The sequence below is a fragment of the Cadophora gregata genome (assembly GCF_030347475.1).
Source record: "Cadophora gregata isolate MNR1 chromosome Unknown scaffold_1, whole genome shotgun sequence".
Classification (NCBI taxonomy): Eukaryota; Fungi; Ascomycota; class Leotiomycetes; order Helotiales; family Ploettnerulaceae; genus Cadophora; species Cadophora gregata.
The window spans coordinates 1,345,807-1,365,407 of NW_026695924.1; the positions used below are offsets into that span (position 1 = coordinate 1,345,807).

Below are 19,601 nucleotides of genomic sequence, written 5' to 3' on the forward strand. Positions count from 1 at the left end.
GACCATAAAGCGGCGGGCATTTCGCGCCAAGGGAAGCGAGAAAAGAGTAATTTCGTCAACCAAAGTCAACCCCTCTCTGCCCAGACAACACCAAGGATCTAGGGAAAGTGTCACCACTCACAACCCAAAACTTCACGACTTCACAAGCCAGTAGTACAAGTATACAAGAAATACGCCTTTGCGATGTCTTGATTTGAGAGTCTGCCCAGAGCCACGGCCTACGAGTGCGATGGCGAGGATGGTCATCGGCGGGGGCAAGGGGGGCTTCATATTCTCTTTATTCCTTTGCATTCCGGCATCGCGGCTGGGCACCGCAGCAGCACAAAGGGGGCGGCAAGGCGCTTACTGTGTGCAGACAGGTGTTCGGCCTTGTCATTGTTCGCAGCCTCGGGGTCCAAGGACTTGGGGGGGCGTGTTGGGAGTCTGGGAGACGAACAGGCCGTCGCGAGTTGTGCTCCAGCAAGGCGATGGGCAAGGCAATGGGCAAGGCCCCAAGGAGGCTGACCGCATCCAAGGCATACGTGACTGTCTGCCAAAAATGCCAATGCTTGCCTTGCTGCTTTGTCCAATCGAAGCGACGCTGGTCTCTTCTTGTCCTATGGGAACAAGACCCTGTCGGTCCTAATTATGAAACCCATCCAGGGCCAAGCAAAAGCCCAGCACGGCAAGCCGGCCGCAGCGTGCTCGCTCCCAGGCATTCCAATAGACATAACAACCCCCATCACCTCTCTCTGTTTTTTTCTCTCGTGGCAATTATGATCCTGCGCTGCTGTGTCTCCGTCGTATCCCAATAGCAACTCACGACAAACCAGTATTCGCAAGATGGGACTATGTGACTGGAGGAGGGCGCTGTTGCACACATGCCTTCTATCAATTTTCGCATTCCAGAAATCGGCTGCTGCTCTAGCGTTCACAAATCCCTCGCTGGCAGGCCTGACTGCCGGTGCCCCATATAATCTCACATGGAGTGGCGCATCCGGAACAACCACGGTAACACTCCAAAATGGAACGGCGAATGATCTCGAAATGGTAGTTGTTATTGCTTGTAAGTTGTGTCTCTCTTGGACGTATACATTTTCATCTCGATTAACATAAATCTCAGCCGACGTTTCGGACTCCTTTCTGGAATGGAGCCCATATGCCTTCACGCCATCGGGATCCTATGTGGTTCGTCTTGAAGACACATCAGGACAGACGGCCGTCTCTGATCAATTCACGATGATGCCCGCTGGAACTAAAACCTCTTCCACTACTGGACTTCATTTCACGTTGCCCTCATTCGAGGGTGTCAATGTCGGCTCGCCAATAAACATCACATGGTCTGGTGCCACGGGTTCGACAACCTTGACCCTACAAAACGGAACCGAGAACAGTATCCACGATGTAGATGCTATTGCTAGTAAGTGCCTTTTATCTTGATGGTATAGATCACCACTGACCTATGGTACAGCGGACATCCAAGCTTCTTTCTTTGTCTGGACCCCACCAGCCACTATCCCATCAGATGACTACGTCTTCCAACTCAAAGATGACTCATCAGACGAAATCGCCTACTCCAACATCTTCAGACTCCTCGCTCTGGGCGAGACTCTCCCAGTGGTGACGGCCGTCGACCCCAACCTCCCAGCAGCCTCAACCCCCGACGAGCAAGAAGAACCCTACCGGCCCGCGCCTTCCCACCCCAACATCTCCCTCGCCGCCAAAATCGGCGTAGCAGTTGGCTCTATTGTCCTCACCCTCCTAGTCATCGGCATCGTCATCTTCTACCGCCGAAGACACAGGAATCCAATGGAGAGAATGTCGATGAGCGAGAGCTCGGATCAGTTTTTGCATGATAGGAGGAAACCTTCGTCAGAGATGGGCATGCTCGAGCCGACGAGACCAAGGCCAGCTGAATTAGGCGATAGAGGAAGGCGGCTGGATCGTCGGTCAAGGGAACTGGGTCACGAGGAGTGGCGATGACGACCACGAGTCTCAGTATGAATGTTCATGTATTTATATGTCACGATGCATTGTAGGAGTTGGTTGGGAATGACGGCGTTGGGCGCATCACTCGCATACGGTTTGAGCGGAGTGTGATTTGATCTAAGTTTTGGACGGAAGGCATGCTTTGTAGGAGGGGCAAACCCCCCTGATACCCAGCCTGGAGCAACAAATTGGTGTGAGGGATGTTAATAATATATACCCAATCGGAATTGAAACACAAGTTCGATATCTGATCAGGCGTATTCAGGATAATCTCCAAGTAGAACCTCACTCTCCATCTCATAATCATCTTCCTGTACACGCTCATACCCATCATACCCATACTCATACTCAAACTCATACTCATACCCATCTCCACCATCCTCCGTATCACTCTCCCTTTCATACCCAGACTCAAATTCGCGACCTCCGCTCACGCCTCTGGTATGGTAAGTTCGAGGGAATCTCCCCAGTTTGACATTATTTTCCCAGCATAGATATCGGATCTCATCGAGTATCTCCTCTTCCTCCATGCCTTTTAGTGTTCTCCAGAGAGCGATATGCCCTTGTCTTCGACCGCGGTCACGTGTGAAGTAGAATAATACTACCAAAGCAACAATTATTGCACCGACGATGGATATCAGGAGCTTGTTTGGGATGACGATCTCGTAGATTATTTTTCCTGATTACATAACTGCTTGGCTGGTATTTTGGGGAGGAGCCATTGCTGCTTGTGTGGAATAGTTTGAAAGTCTCCAATCGAAGAGGGTTGGAATAGCGAGGTGTGGATGCATGATAAATTTGAAGTTTTGAAATTTTCAACTTTTATGTATTTCTTATAATAGATTACTACGCAGACTATATCTCAATAATGATTAAGTACTTATTGGTCGGCTCAAGGCTAGAGCCTAGTCTTCCGGGGCTATCAGCAAGTCCTGTAGGCACAACAGGGACCTTGAAACCATCCTTCTTCTAAAAGGAAATATTTTTAAAGCATTCCACAAATTAGAAATACTGTAAAACTTCCAGTAATTATCCCTCTCTAAGCCAGCATATGGGGATATCAGTCCAAAAATTCGCCCGGACACATTTAATAAGCACAACAACACCCGCTATCTCCTCCTCAAAAGTCACCACACGCAACGTCCCTCACTCCCTCTCATCATCCATCTCACCCGTCGGCTTTCGATTAACCCAAAACTACCATTTTGACTTCCTCCTTCACCTGCTTGGCTAGCGAGTCTCTGTCTTCAACATCACTTTCACTCGTTCCCGGCACACAGAAATCCTCGATCCCACTGTTCTTGTAAACCTCTCTGATCTGGGATAACGCATCTTCTTCTGCACTCATTTGAGCACTGTTTCCCTCAAGTATTATTGAATTTCGTTCGGAGACTCTTGTGCTGGGGATATGAGATGCTGAATTGAATGTTTTCTTCTGCGGACCATGACACATGGCGAGATCTTCTTCCGTACAGCCTAGGCAGAAAAAAAAGATGAAATATGAGGTGAGCTTGAATAATGTGGACATTGTGATGTATTAGAGTATACTGGCGAGGATGTTATTTCTGGGAAGTAGGGACGCAAAGTATTCCTCAATTTGCATTTGGGTTGTTATGAATGTGTACCGTGGAACATAATCTGGTATGACAAATAGAGATTTGAAATTCTGTAGAGACATTTGGAAGTGCCCACTCAGGTGTCTGTTCTTATCCAGATTGTGGTGGAATTAACTGGATTCTAGCTCGCACACCGAACCAGAAGGTAATTCATTCCTCCCACAAGTTTCGGGAGGATGAGTTAGCGAGCTCTTGGATTACCGAAATACTACTGGAATACATTCTTCTCAGCAACATGCACTTTTAGACACTTTATGGTGCTCATCTATATGAATTCATGCTTCGATAAGTCGCGCAATCCAGGATTAAAGTAGTGATTTTCTAATGTTAGCAGTTTCCGTGGCTTTGGTTAAGCGAGAACATGTAAACAGAGAGGTAGAAGTGGGGCAGACCACGGCCAGAGACACTTTTAAGTTCTTCTGATTTCTAACCTGAACAGTAATATCTAGGGGATTTTGATGCTAATCGGTTCTAGCATCCGTGGAAGAAGGAACAGTTTCGTGTTAACAAATCGGCGACATGATTTCGGATTTTTCAAGAGATATATGATTGACTCAAATCACCATCTACACAATGTAAGTAAATGGAATGTAAAGTATGATTTTTGACGTATTGTTATAAGTGTTTTGTTGTATTTAATTTGGTTTGATTCTGTCAACTACATGGTCGGATTATTCTCTACTCAAACTCAGCCTTGAGAAGCAATGCCTTGTCTTTTGCGTGACTAGTATTGCCCTCAGACTATCTCATCCCACCATGCTATTTGGAAACCAGAGGTCAGTCTGTCTCGGATCCATGGCTGGCAATGGTCAGATTTTGTTCAGGTAATTTCCGAAAGTACTCTCTCAAGGCTCACTGAGAAATTCTCCCAGGAACTCTCTAGGACGCGCGCTTTGGTCGTCTCAGACGTAATTCACTCATAATTCTAGAATTCCACCATCCGAAACTCGCCTAATCTAAACGATCACCAGCCTCCTAAACAGCCTCTCGAGCAGCAGTCTCAAAATAAGCTGCCACTTCTCTCAGATTATCCACTCCCTTCTTGCGCCTCACACTTGCCAATCTATTTGGGACATGGACATCCGGGGCAACGGGTGTCGCGGTTCTTCCCTCAGGAATATCCGAACAAGACGGAGAGTGGGAAACTCCACCTCTCAATTGCTTTGTTGCTATTGCTTGCAGACGCAACCTATTTGTCTCCAAAAGATCTCGAGGTCTGCGAGGTCTCGGGTGCTTACGACGGTCTGTGATGTAGTGTGAACTTAATGTCTCCGATGTATATGGCCTAACTCGCCACCGTGCATGGTTTCGCATGTACGCCTCATCAGCGAAGGATTTCTCGCGATCTAAAATCTCTCTATGGGACTTCTTGCGAACTGAGCTCTCAGGAGCCCGTAGCTGAGATTTGGGCGTGTGTGCCGAACCTTGGGCCGAGTAAGTCAACGGCACGGCCTCATATTTCTGCTGTTGTGAATCCTGTGGACCTAAAAACTCATCTGGGATTGTACGTTTGTCCTTTCGAAAGAAGTCAAGAAATACAGCCATCTTTGATAGATGGAAAAGGGGATTGAGTGAGTGGCTTCGTGAAAGTCGTGAGGTTCGAGACATTGTAAAGATCGAGAGAGAGACTATATAGACTGAAGGTCTTAGAGATATGAGGATATGAAGTCCAAAGAAGCGAATGTTTCGAGCATCATGTCTACCTCTTATACCTAACCCAAGCATACTGTTCCACCTGATATTCGCTATTTTGCGCAAGGGACAACAAGACATTCTGTTTGGGCCGAAACAACTACCTGGAGAAGCCAAATTCATGACCCTCTGACATGTACAGCTTTTGCTGGTTTCACCACTGAGAGTAGACGGGGTAAGTGAGACCTTCCAAATGAAACTCAATTGTGATACAAGGTGCTAAACATTTGGCAGCAAAAGGAATGCTGCTATAAGATAGTAAATGAGCGCGTGATTATTTTGTCTGCTCATGCTTGAGATACGGACTGAATCAAGGGAGATTTCCAGTCGCTCAAAGCCAGTACTCTCGACTGTAGTGCTTAATCTGTACACGAAAAACAAAGAACAAAAGTATGCTCTCCGCTTAAATGAAAATCACCAATTACCTATTGACGAAGGATAAGCACAGAAGCAGCTTACAAGGATGCTCGAAGCCAAGCATCTCTACTTCAAAGACAGGCATATCGCCTTTGTTTGAACTCCATTGAGCGCCCCCGAACAGTCAGTGAAAAGCACTGAACATAGTTGACAACAACAAAGACTTGATGTGCTCATGCTTCATTGGTCTTCGCTGCCCTGCTGACATGTAACTCTAAGCGACGCTAACGAGGCCGTCCTCCTCGTATCCCTCATTCTGACAAATCACGCAGGACATGGTGGGTAATGAGTTAGGTTCAGGAAGGAAAAAGCCTCACTACTCCTAGAGCACGCATCAAAATCGATCACTAAAATTGATCGAGAGTTTCTGAGCTCATCGTAGGATTAGACTCTGCTGAGCTTGCTTGGATTATTTCTTGAACGCTAGAACAAGGGTTGTAAGTCCGCTTCTTATAGCTCAGTGTTTGCTGCATTCCCAGTATGTTCTCTCCAGCCCAGCACCAAACTTTCTATTCTCATTATCGATGTCTAATCCATCCAAAACCCACTCAGTCATCTCCGTTCCAGTCACTGTCCTCTTCATCATCATCCTCCTCGCTGCTCTCCTCACTCTCCTCACTCTCTTCGTCGTCCTCATCGTCCTCAGCATCACCAGCCTCACATCCATGTTCATCAGCTTCTTTCGCGTTTGCCCGATAATGAGGAGTAGCAGGAGTAGCAAATCTTGACTTGTCACGGCCACGGCCGTAATGGCCAGGCGTCATGGTTTCGTATTCACCGGCCGGAATAGGACTTTCGCTGAGGATCTGGTCCTCGACTTGTCGCTGCTGTTCAGAAATATCAGCTCAGCTCGACCAAATCTAACCTTAACTCATCCCCATATGTCTCCACCAAAGTACTTAAATAAATGACCAAAAATGGGTTCTCAAAATGAAGCAGAAGAAACTCACCGCATTCTCTTCGACCTCCTCCCTAACATCCTCCAACCGCTTCACCTCCTCTTCCCACCAGCCCACCATACCTCTCAGCACCTCAACTCTCTTTCCCTTCCTCTGCCACGCCTCTCGCTCCAACTGTATACCCCATGCAACAACCAACCACATATTAACCGCTACGAACAGAAGGCGCGAGAAGAATATCCCAGATGGACAACGCATGATCTTCTCGTAGCCGACGTAGGAGATGATGTATTTGTTGAAGAGCGTGAGAGCGTAGGAGAGTGGGAGGGCGAAGATGAAGTTGTAGATGACTAGAGGGTGTGTTAAGGGATTGTTCTGTGGTGATGGAGGATGACGTCGAAAATGGAGAGGACATGAAGAGAGAGGAGATGTTATCACATACTCAACAAGAAACCCGGATTCTCAAAGTTGAAGAAGCTTGTCTTCTTGAATGTAGTTGTCTGCATTGCAGCAGCTCCGATCGTGCCATCGTTGCGATGCTCAAGATCGAGGTCGACTTTTCGAGCCGCCATAGCTGTAGCTTGCCCTAGTCTGCTTGTTGACGTCTTGTATCCAGGGATGAGAATAGAAACGGAATTGCTCGCGCTTTGGACCGCAATAGGCTGTGCTACGGTGTTGCGCGCTCAAGACCAAGACGACCTTGCTCGGAGAGGAATGAAGTGGCAAAGAAAAAGGCAAAGCAATTCAGCGCAAAGACGAAGAAAAGGAGAGCATTATGGAGCAGCTAAGAGACTCAATTGGGAATGGAATTCACTTGTCGACATCTATAAAGTTAGCTTGGCGATTATTGGGCTCGAAAGCTGCGGCTAAAGGCAGAAGGTGACAACACAGGGCTTCATTCGTTGACTCTAATGGCACATGATACACAATAGACTAAGCGTGCTCAAAAAGACATAAACTCAACCATAAACGAGAATGCAGACGACAAAATAAGGATACCAACTCTAATACTTCCTTTCCTTTTCCTAATCCAATGGCCCCAAGTATCCTTTCATACCTACTCCGAACTAATCCGTGTCACCTGATTCCTTCACCATTGTCTGTAGAGTCAATCGCATTCATCGTCTGCTCCACCCACATGCTATACTCAGACCCTGTGACAATGTCTTGGAGACCTCGAATCACAGTATCAGTACTTTCTTCAGAAGCCCATCGCTGTGGGCTCTCGGCTCCATCCATTCCATGCAAAGCTTTTCTGATCCTCTCAGCCATGGTCCCCTCTTCTTTCCTCGAATCTATGCTGGACCGCTGAAGCCGATCTGAGCGCTTTGATGACGTGCTGGTGGTGTGCTTCAGCGAATTGTTTCTGGAGGGCATTTTCGTGAGGATCTCGAGCTGCTTTTCAGCTACTTCGGCTCGAGTCTTCCATGCTTGAAGGTCCTGCTTGGTTTCTCTCAACTCTTCGCTGAGAGTACCAATTTCAAGGTTCCCACGTGCACTGAGTTGCTGTCTGAGATGCTGGATCTCCTCAACTTTCTCGGAAAGCTGGCGCTGAAGGTTTCTCACTTGGTTATATAGCAAAGAGCTGCTGCGGCCTGGAGGAGGATTTACAACCTGACTGACAGAAGCGAGACCTGTGTCTTCAGAGTCGGAATGGACAATTGTCGGTGGGCGTGTCAGATTCAAATGGTGTGCTACAGGAAGCGGATCTGGATGAGGTAATACTCGTCCAATATTAGAAGGACCTCCAGGGCCATCGAAGATTGGTAAGTCAAAGGCGTCTTCCTGTTTATGGGACACGTCGACTGACTTGAGTTGTACATGATCCAACTCGCTATTAACCTTATCAGTCGTCGCAGCAAATTCCTTAACTGATCCACGAACAGGTCGAACTGTGTTGGAGGATGATGCAGATGACTCTTGCACATGAGTTTCTGATTTCAAGAGAGTATTAATATTGAACCGCGGAGGTGGCAACGCTGCTGTCGAAGCGATGTCCTGCGGTGCAGGTACTTTCCGCTTGCCAATTGCTGCCCCATCGAGCTCGCAGCTGTCTTGGAAGGCCTTTTTGGTAGTTGCGGACGAGAGCCGTGTTGGTGAGCAATCTGTATTCTTTTGGACTGATCGGAGAGAGATAGCGTACGGGTTGGGGGGTTTGATTGGTGAGGGAGTTGATCGAGGACTTTTGGCGCCTCTTACCACAGGTCGTAGGGGGGTTGAGTCGTAGAGAGAATCTCTCAGGATTCGCTTGGGGGTAGGTTTTCTGACGGGACTAGACTTTGGATCTAAAAGAGCACGACACTCTCCAGGAATGGCGGTTCGGCTCGATTGGGGAGTCTTGTCGGACTTTTGTGATCGGGTTGGTGAGGCAGGGTTGGTAGTATATGGAGAAACTATGCTATCCTTTGCAGTTCCAAAATCAACCTGTCCCGCGGCAGTCGGCCGGCTAGGAGTCTTTGCAGGCGATTTGGTTGGGCACACTGCAGGTGAGATGGATACGGTAGATTGCGGCGTTTCTTGATTGAATTTTGCTACAAGAGCGGATATTTTGCTAGGGCTGCCCGCTGTCCTCGTCGTATCCCGACCGGACACCCGTTCGTGTCTGGACATCATAGGGACCGTAGATCTGCGGAGTTGGTATGTAGCATTTTCCACAGGAACTTGCATTCTTTGACTTGAGACTGGAACTTCGATCGGGAGTTTTGCTTTCTCGGACTCTGGGCTCACTGGGTCCGTTCCAACACTTGAAGCTGTCAAGTCCGGTCGGAGTTCGAGGACCGCCACCTCACTTTTTTGTATCATAATTTTTTCCGCTGCCTCCTCTTGCATCGGTACTTTGAAGATAGTTGCCTGGCTGGTAGTTTCGATACTCGTGCTGGCTTTACTGTCAGTGTCGTTGCATTGGGGAGGCTCATCCAGCTTCTTGACTGTAGTAGAGGTCTCCATGACTAGAACGGGGGCAGCCCTATGAGTTACACCTTCAGGACTCGAAGCATTCTCAGCACCATTCGGTTTTGGCATCTTCTCCAACAAGTCATCTGCAGTATGTACATCTAAAGCCTGAGCTAGTACAGCCAAAGAAGCATCGTCTTCTTCCCTCGATACTCTTGACAAGGGGTCTCTTGATACTTTTGAAATATCAAGCAAGTTTCGTTTCCGCTTAGGATCTTCGTACAGTGATCTCGATACTCGACGCGGAGAGTGACTGGGACCTCGTGGCTGAAGTCCAGGATCACTTCCTCCCATCCGGCGTGGGATTCTTGACGGATCCTCGGGAGCATGAGGAGATGCTCTTGACAGAGTGATCTCTGGTTTTGCTGAAGATGGAACAGAAGGATGCGACTCTGGCTCTGCGAAGACGAGATGCTTGAAGGGCATTGGAGACGACTGTGCTTGCTCTTTGGCCTGCTTAGCATCCTTCTGGGTATCCATTCTGACTTTTAGGTTATGCCACCGATCATTGAGCAAGTCTTTCTCCTCATCGTAAAACTTCTTCTCGGAGCTTGAGATGGTTTTCTTGCCTTGGTTATACGACTTCCATTTGTCTTTCCAGATTGCAACGTCGGCCCTGAAAGCTGCAAGATCTGCACGAAGGGTTTCTGGAGAGCGTTGTGTATCTTCAGAAATCCCACAGGCATCATGATTCTGTTGCTCTGTAAAAATTGATTCGTGTATTTCGATGGCTGGGTGCCATTGATCTGCTTCCCCCTCTATCGGATCTCGAATCAGCCCTTCAAAATTAGGTCTCTCTTGAGAGCTCGCAGACTTCAATTCGATATCTTGAGCTACAGACCCGGTCCTTTGAACAGATTGCTCTCGGTTAGGATGTCTTTGGCTGGATTCATCCAGTGTACTCAATCTAACCACAATTGCATGTGAATTGGCATTCACAGCTTGTTCACAAGCTTCGAGACTCTCCTTTCTATCATGAAGCTTCGCCCATTCTGTTTCATATTTGGTGTCTTCTTCCCAAGTGGCCAGTTCTGCTGATTGTGTCTCCTGTTTGGCTAACAATTCTTTCTGATCCGAGAGAAGCTGTATTCTTTCCGTGCGTAGATTTTCTCGCTCTTGATCTGAACTTTTTAGTGCGACTTCGAGAGTGTCAATATCCGCTTTAGCAAAGTGTTTATTCTTGGCGATGACCTTATGGCTTGTGGTAGAGGAATTTGCTTGAGGTCGAGAATGATCTTGCAGAGAAATTGGCTGTCCGAATGGTTTAGCTGACTTCGCTGGTGGTTTTACCTTCTCGATTTCCGCATTTGCTACCTTGGTGGCTTCGCGTTTGGCTTCCAGTAATGCCAGGTTTCTTTCGAATGCTGCTTTATCCGCCTTTATCTCTTCGTATCGAGCTTCCAGATTTGCTTGTTCGGCATCCAGTACTGCTGTAAAGTTTTGCAATTCATCTTTGCTCTTTTCAGCTTGAAGAACCTTTCTCTTGGTGTCAAGCGCAGTCCACTCAGATACAAACTCTTTGAGTTCAGCATCATGATCTCGAGGTTTTGACATTTCAACTTTATGAGGCTGTTCTTCCTGTTTCGATGTCCTCTGGTGCTTTGATTTGCCTCTTTCAATAGAAGCTGGGGACTGTTTCTGTAGTTTTGAGTGGCCTCCAGGACTTCGCACGCTCTTTCCTTTCCCAGTTGAGCTGGAGGATTCCTTGGAGTGTCTGACCTTCTTTCGCGAGCTTTTTGGTGGGTTAGAATTGGAAAAGGTAGGGGTAGACATGAAATGTAGCTGCTGCTTGCTGTCGTGACCTAAAAGACCGTCATCCATCGGTGATTCTGCTCGTATAATCGTTGGTTCGAGCGGTCGAGGATTCTTATTCTCTTTTTGCAACGACATAGAGTCCACCAGTTCTTCTCGAAGGCTGGGAAGTGGAATCATATTAGGTGGGAAAGTACCATCATCCGACGAGCTCGAAGGACTGTACATATCATCTTTCAATGGACTTGATGTGAGCCGAAGCGACCCCGATGTGCACGGAGGATTTGGACAAACTGATATAATAGTTGCTGCTTGATCTTGATCTTGATCTTCAATCGTTCTGTTAACTTTGATCGGCGATTCTGGTTGTTCTTCTTTGAGTTTCTCTTCGGCAGTTGGAGACAGAATGCTCAAAGATCGACCTCCTGATAGTCGATGACTTGATAGCGGCTTGTTCTTTGACCTCTGCTTCTTGACTATCAGCATATCACCATGGTTAGCTGCCGAATGCCCAGCTTCGGTATCATTTTGACCGTGTGTACCTGCTCATGTCAGTTCATAGTCGCTATATAAGTTCTAGCGAGAAGGCTTACGTCGCGTTGGTGTAGGAGAAACACTTCTTTCCAATCGCCGCATTGGAGATTTGAATTGGTCCCAGTCTGGAGGTTTCCTAAGAGCAAAAGATTCGGATGCCGACGGTCTGAGCATTGGTTGTCTTGGTCCTCTGACAGCCACGCTCTTGGTAGTGACAACGACCTTCAGAGCACTCAGATTCTTCATGTGGCGAACTACATCGCGCCAATGGGTAATGAGCATCTCAGTGATGCTGTTGGCAACCTTGATTTTGTCCACATGGGTATTGAACGCAGTGCCTTCGTCTCCCGTCCTGCTCTTCTTGTGCTTTTCTTTGCGAGATTTGGGTGGACTAATTGGAAGTAAGACCAGTCCTCCTTGAGGGTTGGCAATGCGCATTGTGTAATCTTCCAATAAGTCTCCTACAAGAAGCGGCCCGAAGACAATTCCCAGTGGTCCGTAGCCCATGAGGTCAGCTGTAGGTAGTGGTCGGCCTCGCTCATCCTCTCTAGGTGCGATCTCTGCTGCACGTCCAATCATGCTGAGGAGTCCAAACACCGCACATATCAACTCACGCCGGTATTCAGACCTCAATGTGGCGATTGAAAGAGCAATAAGTCTCGCTCGTACCTTGCTTTGCTTCGTCCTAGTCAATTCCGGGTCGCCGCGCAATTGGGTTTGAATTGAGATGAAGACACTGAAGAGATGCAACGAACCCAAGATCCCGCCCGGCAGGCCTGAAAGGAACCGTTTGAATGCTGATGCGACATCGTGGACATCACATCTAATATGATCTGGTAGTGTGGGACATCGTACGGTTCCTGAGACGACCTGTCCATCCTCATCCATGGACCCATAGTGATTGTACAAAGCTGCGACGACGTTCTGGGACCCTGACACCCGAAAAACTCCTCTGGTAGAAGGTGCTACAACATTTAGCAGGTGTTGTACAACGTGAATACTGAACCTACCATGTTGAACAAGATGCTGCGCCGTCGCCCGAAAACATGTTGGCACTGCCAAACTTCCAGCTGCATATTCAGTCGGCAAATACAGGAGACTAGAACCGCAAAGTCGGACCAGTTCTTGTAAGTCTTTGTCCTTCAGCTTGTCCCTTTTTGCTTTCAATCGTAATGACAAATCACTGATGCTACGCCTGTGCTTCATGTGTCTTTCGGGCTTGAGTCTCACGCTTTGAGATGAGGAGGTCTTCCTTAAAATCTTCCGAGAGAACCAACTTCCTTGTTTCGTAGATGGGTTGGTCAAATCATCCTGTCAGCCATATTAGCAATGGTTGATTGTTGTACTGAGACAACCCACAGTGAAACCATCATACTCTTGCGGGTCCACTTGTCGCACACCGTGCTGTACCGCTGTTAGCATATGCTTCTCCGCATGCTCATGGAACCTTTACCTTTCTCGCCAAGCGATTGTATTCCTGAACAAATAGGGTCCGGTCATCAACATCATCCTGGTCGGATAGAACGTCTCCGCTCGATGAAGTCCAAGTGTTGCTTGTCCGCATCGCTCTCCGCGACCTGCCTTCAGGATGTCCATCTGCATGCGCATCCGACCGCTGCTGTTGATCATCAGAACCATCCAGACCTACAAAGGACACGCCAGTGAAGGAAGAACGGTGTCTTGGATCTTTGGGCTCGGTCAACAAGCTGGCTGCAATGTTCATGTCGTCGAAGATAGTAGATTGTTGTGCCATTGATAATGCTGCTGATGATGAGCGAGAAATAAGACCAACGTTATTCGATTGCATTGTAGTGTGCGAAGGAGCTGCGTTGATAAGCTGTAAATTTGGATGTGCAGCGGAATCTATGGGTTCTGTTTGTCAACAAAGGGTACTCGTGGTTGTCGAACGCACCTGCGGCTTTTAGAAGAACACGCTTGGATACTTCATTCCTTCCTAATCCACGACTGTCATTCTCAAGTCCAACATGGTCGAGTAGTGATGTGAATCTTTAAATTTCTTCATGCTCTCCCCTTTCCATTACAATGTACCGATGTCCCCTTGAAGACAAGATGGGAAACTCAAATCGAGCAAACAAAATGGTATTATGGACGAGAGGGACCAAGGAAATCTAGTAAAACCTTGCATCAAAATGTGCCAAATCTGACCCCCCATACGCCTTTTCGCTATGCAACGCCATTCATGCCCCCTCCCCAGAGATCCTGCCAAACCTGGTCCATATGCCTTTCATTCATCGTTCTCCCCATAAAGTAAGACGTACTTGAAGATATCTGAAAGAGAGATAACTCCTTTCAGACGATTTTCATCGTCGATAACAACCAGCCGATGGACTCTGGATTTCCGAATGGTGTCGAAAATCGAATCTAGCCTGTCCTCTTCGCTACAGGTATAGATTCCAGCGAAGTCCTCTGCTCTCTTCAATAACGCCTCTCCGACACTTGTTGTGAGCTCATCATATGCGCCTCCTTTGATAATGGTGATCACATCAACCGCTTCGAATACGTTGAGAACACGCCTACTCTCGTCCACAATCGGGACACTGGAGATGCTGTATTTCACCATCATGTGGATGACGTCAATGACGGATGTATCCATGGTAGCCGTCTGCAAGTCACCGTATGTGCCGAGACCAATTTCCGAGACACTCTTCTTGAGGAATTCCGTTTCAACCACATTGACCGCTATGAACTTCAGAAGTCTGTATTGTGTGATCACACTGACTACCATTTCTCGGCCAGTTTCATCGTCGATATCAACTAGGGGAATCCTCCTGGCTCGAGTCTTTAACATCTGTCGGCATGCTTCGTAGAGAGGGCGAGCAGGGTGAACGGATAGCGTCTCGAGAGGAGACACACCGATAGCCTTCTCGATATCTGAGATCCTGTTAGCCTGATGCTTAGATCATATATGTGTCTGTTGCCTTACCTCTCAAGCTGCTCAGTCGGAACTGGTCTATCTGGCTGAGAGCATCTGGATTCTGCCAGTAGTATTGAACAACATTTATGTAGTCTGAAGTCGTGAGGAGACCAGCGAAGGTCGAGGTGTGGGAATCCCAGAGGGGGGCAGAGACAATTCCTTTCGACTTATCAGTAGAGGTCGACTTGGTAACCAGAGAGGACTGACCATTTTGAAGGAGGATTGTTAGACTCTTCTTGACCAGCAGGTCTGTGTTGAGGATGATGAGGCGAAAGGAGAGAGGTAGAACATCATAACTCGTCCGAATCTTCAGGAACTCCCGGATTGCATTCTGTAATATCAGTTCTGTCAGCCTCGCAGAGTCTTTCGCAGCTCATTTCTTCATCCATCCACGCAGGTCCAAAAGCAGAGAAACCCCGCGCCAACTCTCCAATTCCCCATCCCATTCCCATGCGGGCGCGCAGCTCTGGGGCTCACGAAACGAGGCACAAGACGGGAAGCAGGGGCACCTACCAATCCTTTCAGCTGGTCCTGATCAACAGCGGTCACCGGCTTATCCTGCATCGCGCGATTCTGGCCTCGGGGAAGAAGAAATGTCGAAGGTTGAGCAATCAGCGCTGGCTCGTGACCAATTCTAGCGACGTTTGTTGGCGCAGCCGCCGGCCGTGTGTCTTCAGCCGTATCAGACATGGATAATCGTGGGTGACATCTAGAAGCGTGGGAAGCTGCGACTGTGAAGGTCTTCCTCAACACTGGAAGAAGATTATTGAGGCCGCTATAAAATAAGGAATGAGTGGAACTTGAGGTTGAGTATTGTGAGTAGTCAGTCTACCTTATCGAAAGCGAGGTATTTTCCTGGAGAGATGCAGCGATGGGATGGGGTTGAGGGAGAGGATCGACGTGGGGTTGAATTTCACGTGGGAGAGTGGGACGACGGATTTCGAGAGGTTTAGCTCCGTTAATATGTTCTCCCGGGCCGAGAGATCATCAGAAAACTTCAGGTCATACCGAGTCGACTTGTTCATTTCACCCGATATATGGGACTGGGAGCTCGAGACTAGGAGTGAATTATCTTGAGTTACTGTTGTTGGTGTTGTTGCAAGTCCACGAGTCGCTGACATAAAGCGTATTTGTTCCGTCTTTTTTCCAAACTTTCATATTTACAATGAACATCATGGGTTGTGATTGTGACAAATCCTCGGTGGTGTAAATACTTCTTCTTATCTGATGTGTTTATCCGCGAGCATGGATATCTCTGTAAAATTTCGGTGGCACCCCACATCAATCTCCAGTCCATGTGGGACTGTATGAATTTGTTTGTTGACTTTTGAAATTTTGAATCAGAGAGAGCGGGTTCAGCGTGGCCTGTCTCGGTACAGTGCAGTCCCCAACACCTATCTCTGGATCCTGCCAGACGAGCTAGAGAACATGGTTCAAGTATTCTTTGAAATAGTCAGTGCCCATATAACTACTCGGATTTCTTAGTAGGAGCCTAGCACAAAAGTTCCATTGAGGGAGGATGAAGCACGTATGGAGACTGCCTAAATGTACTGCTGTGACTCTTGAGAACTGAGCAAAGAACATACGGGCATATGTAAGAATTAACCATTTTTCCTCTATGGTCAACCCGAACTCACATCTGAGCGATGTGAGACAGCAAACGAAAGTGGTGTTACCATCGTAGAATTAGAGAATGTTTACAAAGTTCTGACTGTCTTTGCCGAACCCTCGCTAGGCTGAAGCCCAGCGCTCAGCGGGTACCTTGGTACAAGTGGCTGATGGCTTTTACACCACCACCATACAGACCGTTACAAGATCCAAAGTTGCAAAGGACTGTCTTTTGACCGTTACAAGAGATATATGGGGTCTTCTGACACATCATATAAGCTTGCATGTGATGCGTGGTAACGGCTGCAGGGGATACGAGCAGGAAGAGGAGGAGGGTTGGAGCTCGAAAGTTAGGCGAGTGAGGCTGGGTCTGTCGCTCACCTGCCTGGTCCACGCTCGTGCTGGCTCCTTGGCGCCTGCCGCGCCGACGTAGCACCCTGACCTGAACCCGAGTGAGGGAATGAGCTACTTGCTATCTCCAACCTGATCAAAACCTCTCTAGATCAGAACCGGACCTGACTGGCCCAGGCAAGCTCGACCCTCTCCTATCCAAGTCGTCTTCATCGCCTCGTTCAGTCCTTCCACTTCTCGAGCCTTTTATTTTGTTCGTGTGAATGGCCCCTTGAGCCTCCCTTCGGACCAAGCCCACGCTTTCGACCTGACACATCCTGTTGACTTTGCTTTGTCCACCCACTAGCCAGCTCACTTTCCACCAAAACAATTGACCTCGACTAAGATACACGACCAGTCCTGCGGGACCGAGCTTTGGAGATGGGTGCCTGTGGATCTTCATGCTGCGGAAGTATGCAGACCCTGATGTACGGAGGAAGTTTCGACCTTGTGCTGACGGTACACAGGCAAATCTCGCGATGGCCTCTATGAACCAGTCCTGGCCGAGAGTGAACGAGAGGCTGTGGCAGACCTCCTACAGTATCTAGAGAACGTACGACGCGCTCCTATCAATGATGAGAACGGCTGCTGATAATCCTAGCGTGGCGAGACCGACTTCTTTTCCGGCGAACCTCTCCGAGCTTTGAGTACTTTGGTCTTCTCTGATAATGTAGACCTACAACGGAGCGCAAGCTTAACCTTTGCGGAAATTACAGAGCGAGGTACGTTGAGCATAAGTGAAGAAGGCGCCCGTTGCTGGCCGCGATAAGCTTTTGGTTTCCGAATGAGCGCATAGGATTGGAAGAGCTCTTTTACTGCTCTTCACATTGGACCAGAGCAACAACTAACAACACCGCAGATGTTCGTGAAGTTGACCGTGATACCCTGGAGCCAATCCTATTCCTCCTTCAGAGCCCCGATATCGAAGTTCAAAGAGCCGCCAGCGCTGCGTTGGGAAATCTTGCTGTCAATAGTGAGTGGCGCTCATAGAATCTTATGTTCTCATTTAACACTGTATAGCCGAGAACAAAGTCGCTATCGTACTCCTCGGTGGCCTCACCCCTCTTATTCGCCAAATGATGTCGCCGAATGTCGAGGTTCAATGCAATGCGGTTGGATGCATCACAAACTTGGCAACTCACGAGGACAATAAGGCAAAGATTGCCCGGTCTGGAGCATTAGGTCCACTCACCCGTTTGGCAAAATCTAAGGATATGCGCGTACAGAGAAATGCTACTGGAGCCCTGTTGAACATGACACATTCTGGTAGGTCTCAGTCTATCTTCCCGCATATCCAAAACTGATTTTCGTAGATGAGAATCGACAACAGTTGGTGAATGCTGGAGCTATTCCTGTGCTCGTTCAACTCCTCTCCTCTACAGACGTCGATGTTCAATACTACTGCACCACAGCTCTCAGCAACATCGCGGTTGATGCAAACAACAGGAAGAAGCTGGCACAAAACGAGAACAGACTCGTGCAGTCCTTGGTAGCCTTGATGGATTCTTCTTCGCCAAAGGTTCAATGCCAGGCAGCTTTGGCTCTTCGAAATTTGGCTTCGGATGAGAAATACCAGCTCGAGATTGTGCGGGCTCGAGGTCTTGCGCCATTACTCCGATTGTTGCAATCTTCATACCTACCTCTAATTTTGTCCGCCGTCGCCTGTATACGAAACATCTCGATCCATCCACTCAACGAGTCCCCTATCATAGATGCCGGCTTCTTGAAGCCGTTGGTCGACCTGCTGGGATCCACTGACAATGAAGAAATTCAATGCCATGCGATTTCTACTCTAAGAAATTTGGCCGCCAGTTCTGACCGGAATAAAGCCCTCGTTTTGGAAGCTGGTGCTGTACAGAAGTGCAAGCAACTTGTGCTCGACGTCCCTCTTAGCGTGCAGTCTGAGATGACAGCCGCCATCGCTGTTCTGGCTCTCAGTGACGAGCTGAAGACACATCTTTTGAATCTAGGTGTATTCGATGTGCTCATTCCGTTGACCGACTCCCAAAGCATTGAAGTGCAAGGTAACAGTGCTGCAGCTCTGGGAAACTTGTCGTCGAAAGGTATAAGATCCATATGTAGCCTTGTCAACACTAGCTAAAGATTTTTACAGTGGGTGATTATTCCATTTTCATCCAGGACTGGACAGAGCCAAACGGAGGTATCCATGGTTACCTAAAGCGTTTCCTCGCCAGTGGAGATGCCACTTTCCAACACATTGCAATTTGGACTCTTCTCCAACTGCTGGAATCTGAGGATAAGAAACTAATTAATCTCATTGGAAAGTCCGAGGAGATTGTACAGATGATCAAGACGATTGCCGATACTCAGATCGAATCCGACGATGAAGCCGAAGAGGATGGCGAAGGGGAGGTTGTGCAACTTGCTCAACGATCTCTACAATTGCTTGGGCAAAACAAACCGTCCCATATTGAAGGTTGACCCATACCAAATGTTCCGTTATAGAATTTGTGCTTTGTTCTGCATTTTGGCTGGAAGGGCGAGGTGTTTGGCGCATTTAGTGAGGGCATACTTTAGTAGCGAGCATTGACGGAGCTGAGGCGAGAGAAAGGGCGAAGCTCTTTTCAGGTCGATGGGAAAATGAGGCAATCCGGCCATCCTTTTCGCACACGTTTTATTCGAGCTTTTACTCCTACTTGTCGTGGTCCATACAGGACTTGGGGGCTTATTCCATGTAATTAGATAGGACTTTTATGATATCCACTACAGCTTCGAATTCAAAATGTATCATTCGATGTTGGCCTCTAAAACGTTTGACTGTTCCAACGTAGCAATTTACACTTGTCCTACATTCCTAAACGCCATTCATGCTCCTGT

General features: G+C 48.0%; 7 protein-coding genes across 7 annotated transcripts; 2 read left to right on the forward strand and 5 right to left on the reverse strand.

The window, feature by feature from the left end:
- Positions 1-822: 822 nt before the first annotated feature.
- Positions 823-1,962, forward strand: ONS95_000432 (uncharacterized protein; the record flags this gene model as incomplete). The annotated part of the gene is made up of 3 exons (XM_058493583.1): positions 823-1,045; positions 1,103-1,399; positions 1,451-1,962. 3 exons carry the CDS (start codon positions 823-825, stop codon positions 1,960-1,962), a joined length of 1,032 nt encoding a protein of 343 aa, XP_058363783.1.
- Positions 1,963-2,219: 257 nt separating this feature from the next.
- ONS95_000433 (uncharacterized protein) lies at positions 2,220-2,758 on the reverse strand (the record flags this gene model as incomplete). The annotated part of the gene is made up of 1 exon (XM_058493584.1): positions 2,220-2,758. Exon 1 carries the CDS (start codon positions 2,496-2,498, stop codon positions 2,220-2,222), a length of 279 nt encoding a protein of 92 aa, XP_058363784.1. The 5' UTR covers positions 2,499-2,758.
- Positions 2,759-4,559: 1,801 nt separating this feature from the next.
- Positions 4,560-5,129, reverse strand: ONS95_000434 (uncharacterized protein; the record flags this gene model as incomplete). Its single annotated transcript, XM_058493585.1, has 1 exon — positions 4,560-5,129. The coding sequence occupies one exon, from the start codon at positions 5,127-5,129 to the stop codon at positions 4,560-4,562; it is 570 nt and encodes a 189-aa protein (XP_058363785.1).
- A 1,112-nt stretch (positions 5,130-6,241) lies between these two features.
- On the reverse strand, positions 6,242-7,458 carry ONS95_000435 (uncharacterized protein; the record flags this gene model as incomplete). Its single annotated transcript, XM_058493586.1, has 3 exons — positions 7,035-7,458; positions 6,644-6,942; positions 6,242-6,520 (listed from the first exon to the last, which is right to left on the reverse strand). The coding sequence occupies exons 1-3, from the start codon at positions 7,162-7,164 to the stop codon at positions 6,242-6,244; spliced, it is 708 nt and encodes a 235-aa protein (XP_058363786.1). The 5' UTR covers positions 7,165-7,458.
- Positions 7,459-7,669: 211 nt separating this feature from the next.
- ONS95_000436 (uncharacterized protein) lies at positions 7,670-13,637 on the reverse strand (the record flags this gene model as incomplete). The annotated part of the gene is made up of 5 exons (XM_058493587.1): positions 7,670-11,838; positions 11,890-12,795; positions 12,841-13,141; positions 13,190-13,234; positions 13,284-13,637. 5 exons carry the CDS (start codon positions 13,635-13,637, stop codon positions 7,670-7,672), a joined length of 5,775 nt encoding a protein of 1,924 aa, XP_058363787.1.
- A 438-nt stretch (positions 13,638-14,075) lies between these two features.
- Positions 14,076-15,455, reverse strand: SNF4 (AMP-activated serine/threonine-protein kinase regulatory subunit; the record flags this gene model as incomplete). Its single annotated transcript, XM_058493588.1, has 4 exons — positions 14,076-14,722; positions 14,775-14,924; positions 14,973-15,096; positions 15,279-15,455. The coding sequence occupies 4 exons, from the start codon at positions 15,453-15,455 to the stop codon at positions 14,076-14,078; spliced, it is 1,098 nt and encodes a 365-aa protein (XP_058363788.1).
- A 1,223-nt stretch (positions 15,456-16,678) lies between these two features.
- Positions 16,679-19,502, forward strand: VAC8 (Vacuolar protein 8). Its single transcript, XM_058493589.1, has 7 exons — positions 16,679-17,175; positions 17,231-17,316; positions 17,365-17,485; positions 17,623-17,736; positions 17,784-18,029; positions 18,077-18,826; positions 18,877-19,502. The coding sequence occupies exons 1-7, from the start codon at positions 17,145-17,147 to the stop codon at positions 19,203-19,205; spliced, it is 1,677 nt and encodes a 558-aa protein (XP_058363789.1). The 5' UTR covers positions 16,679-17,144; the 3' UTR covers positions 19,206-19,502.
- Positions 19,503-19,601: the final 99 nt, after the last annotated feature.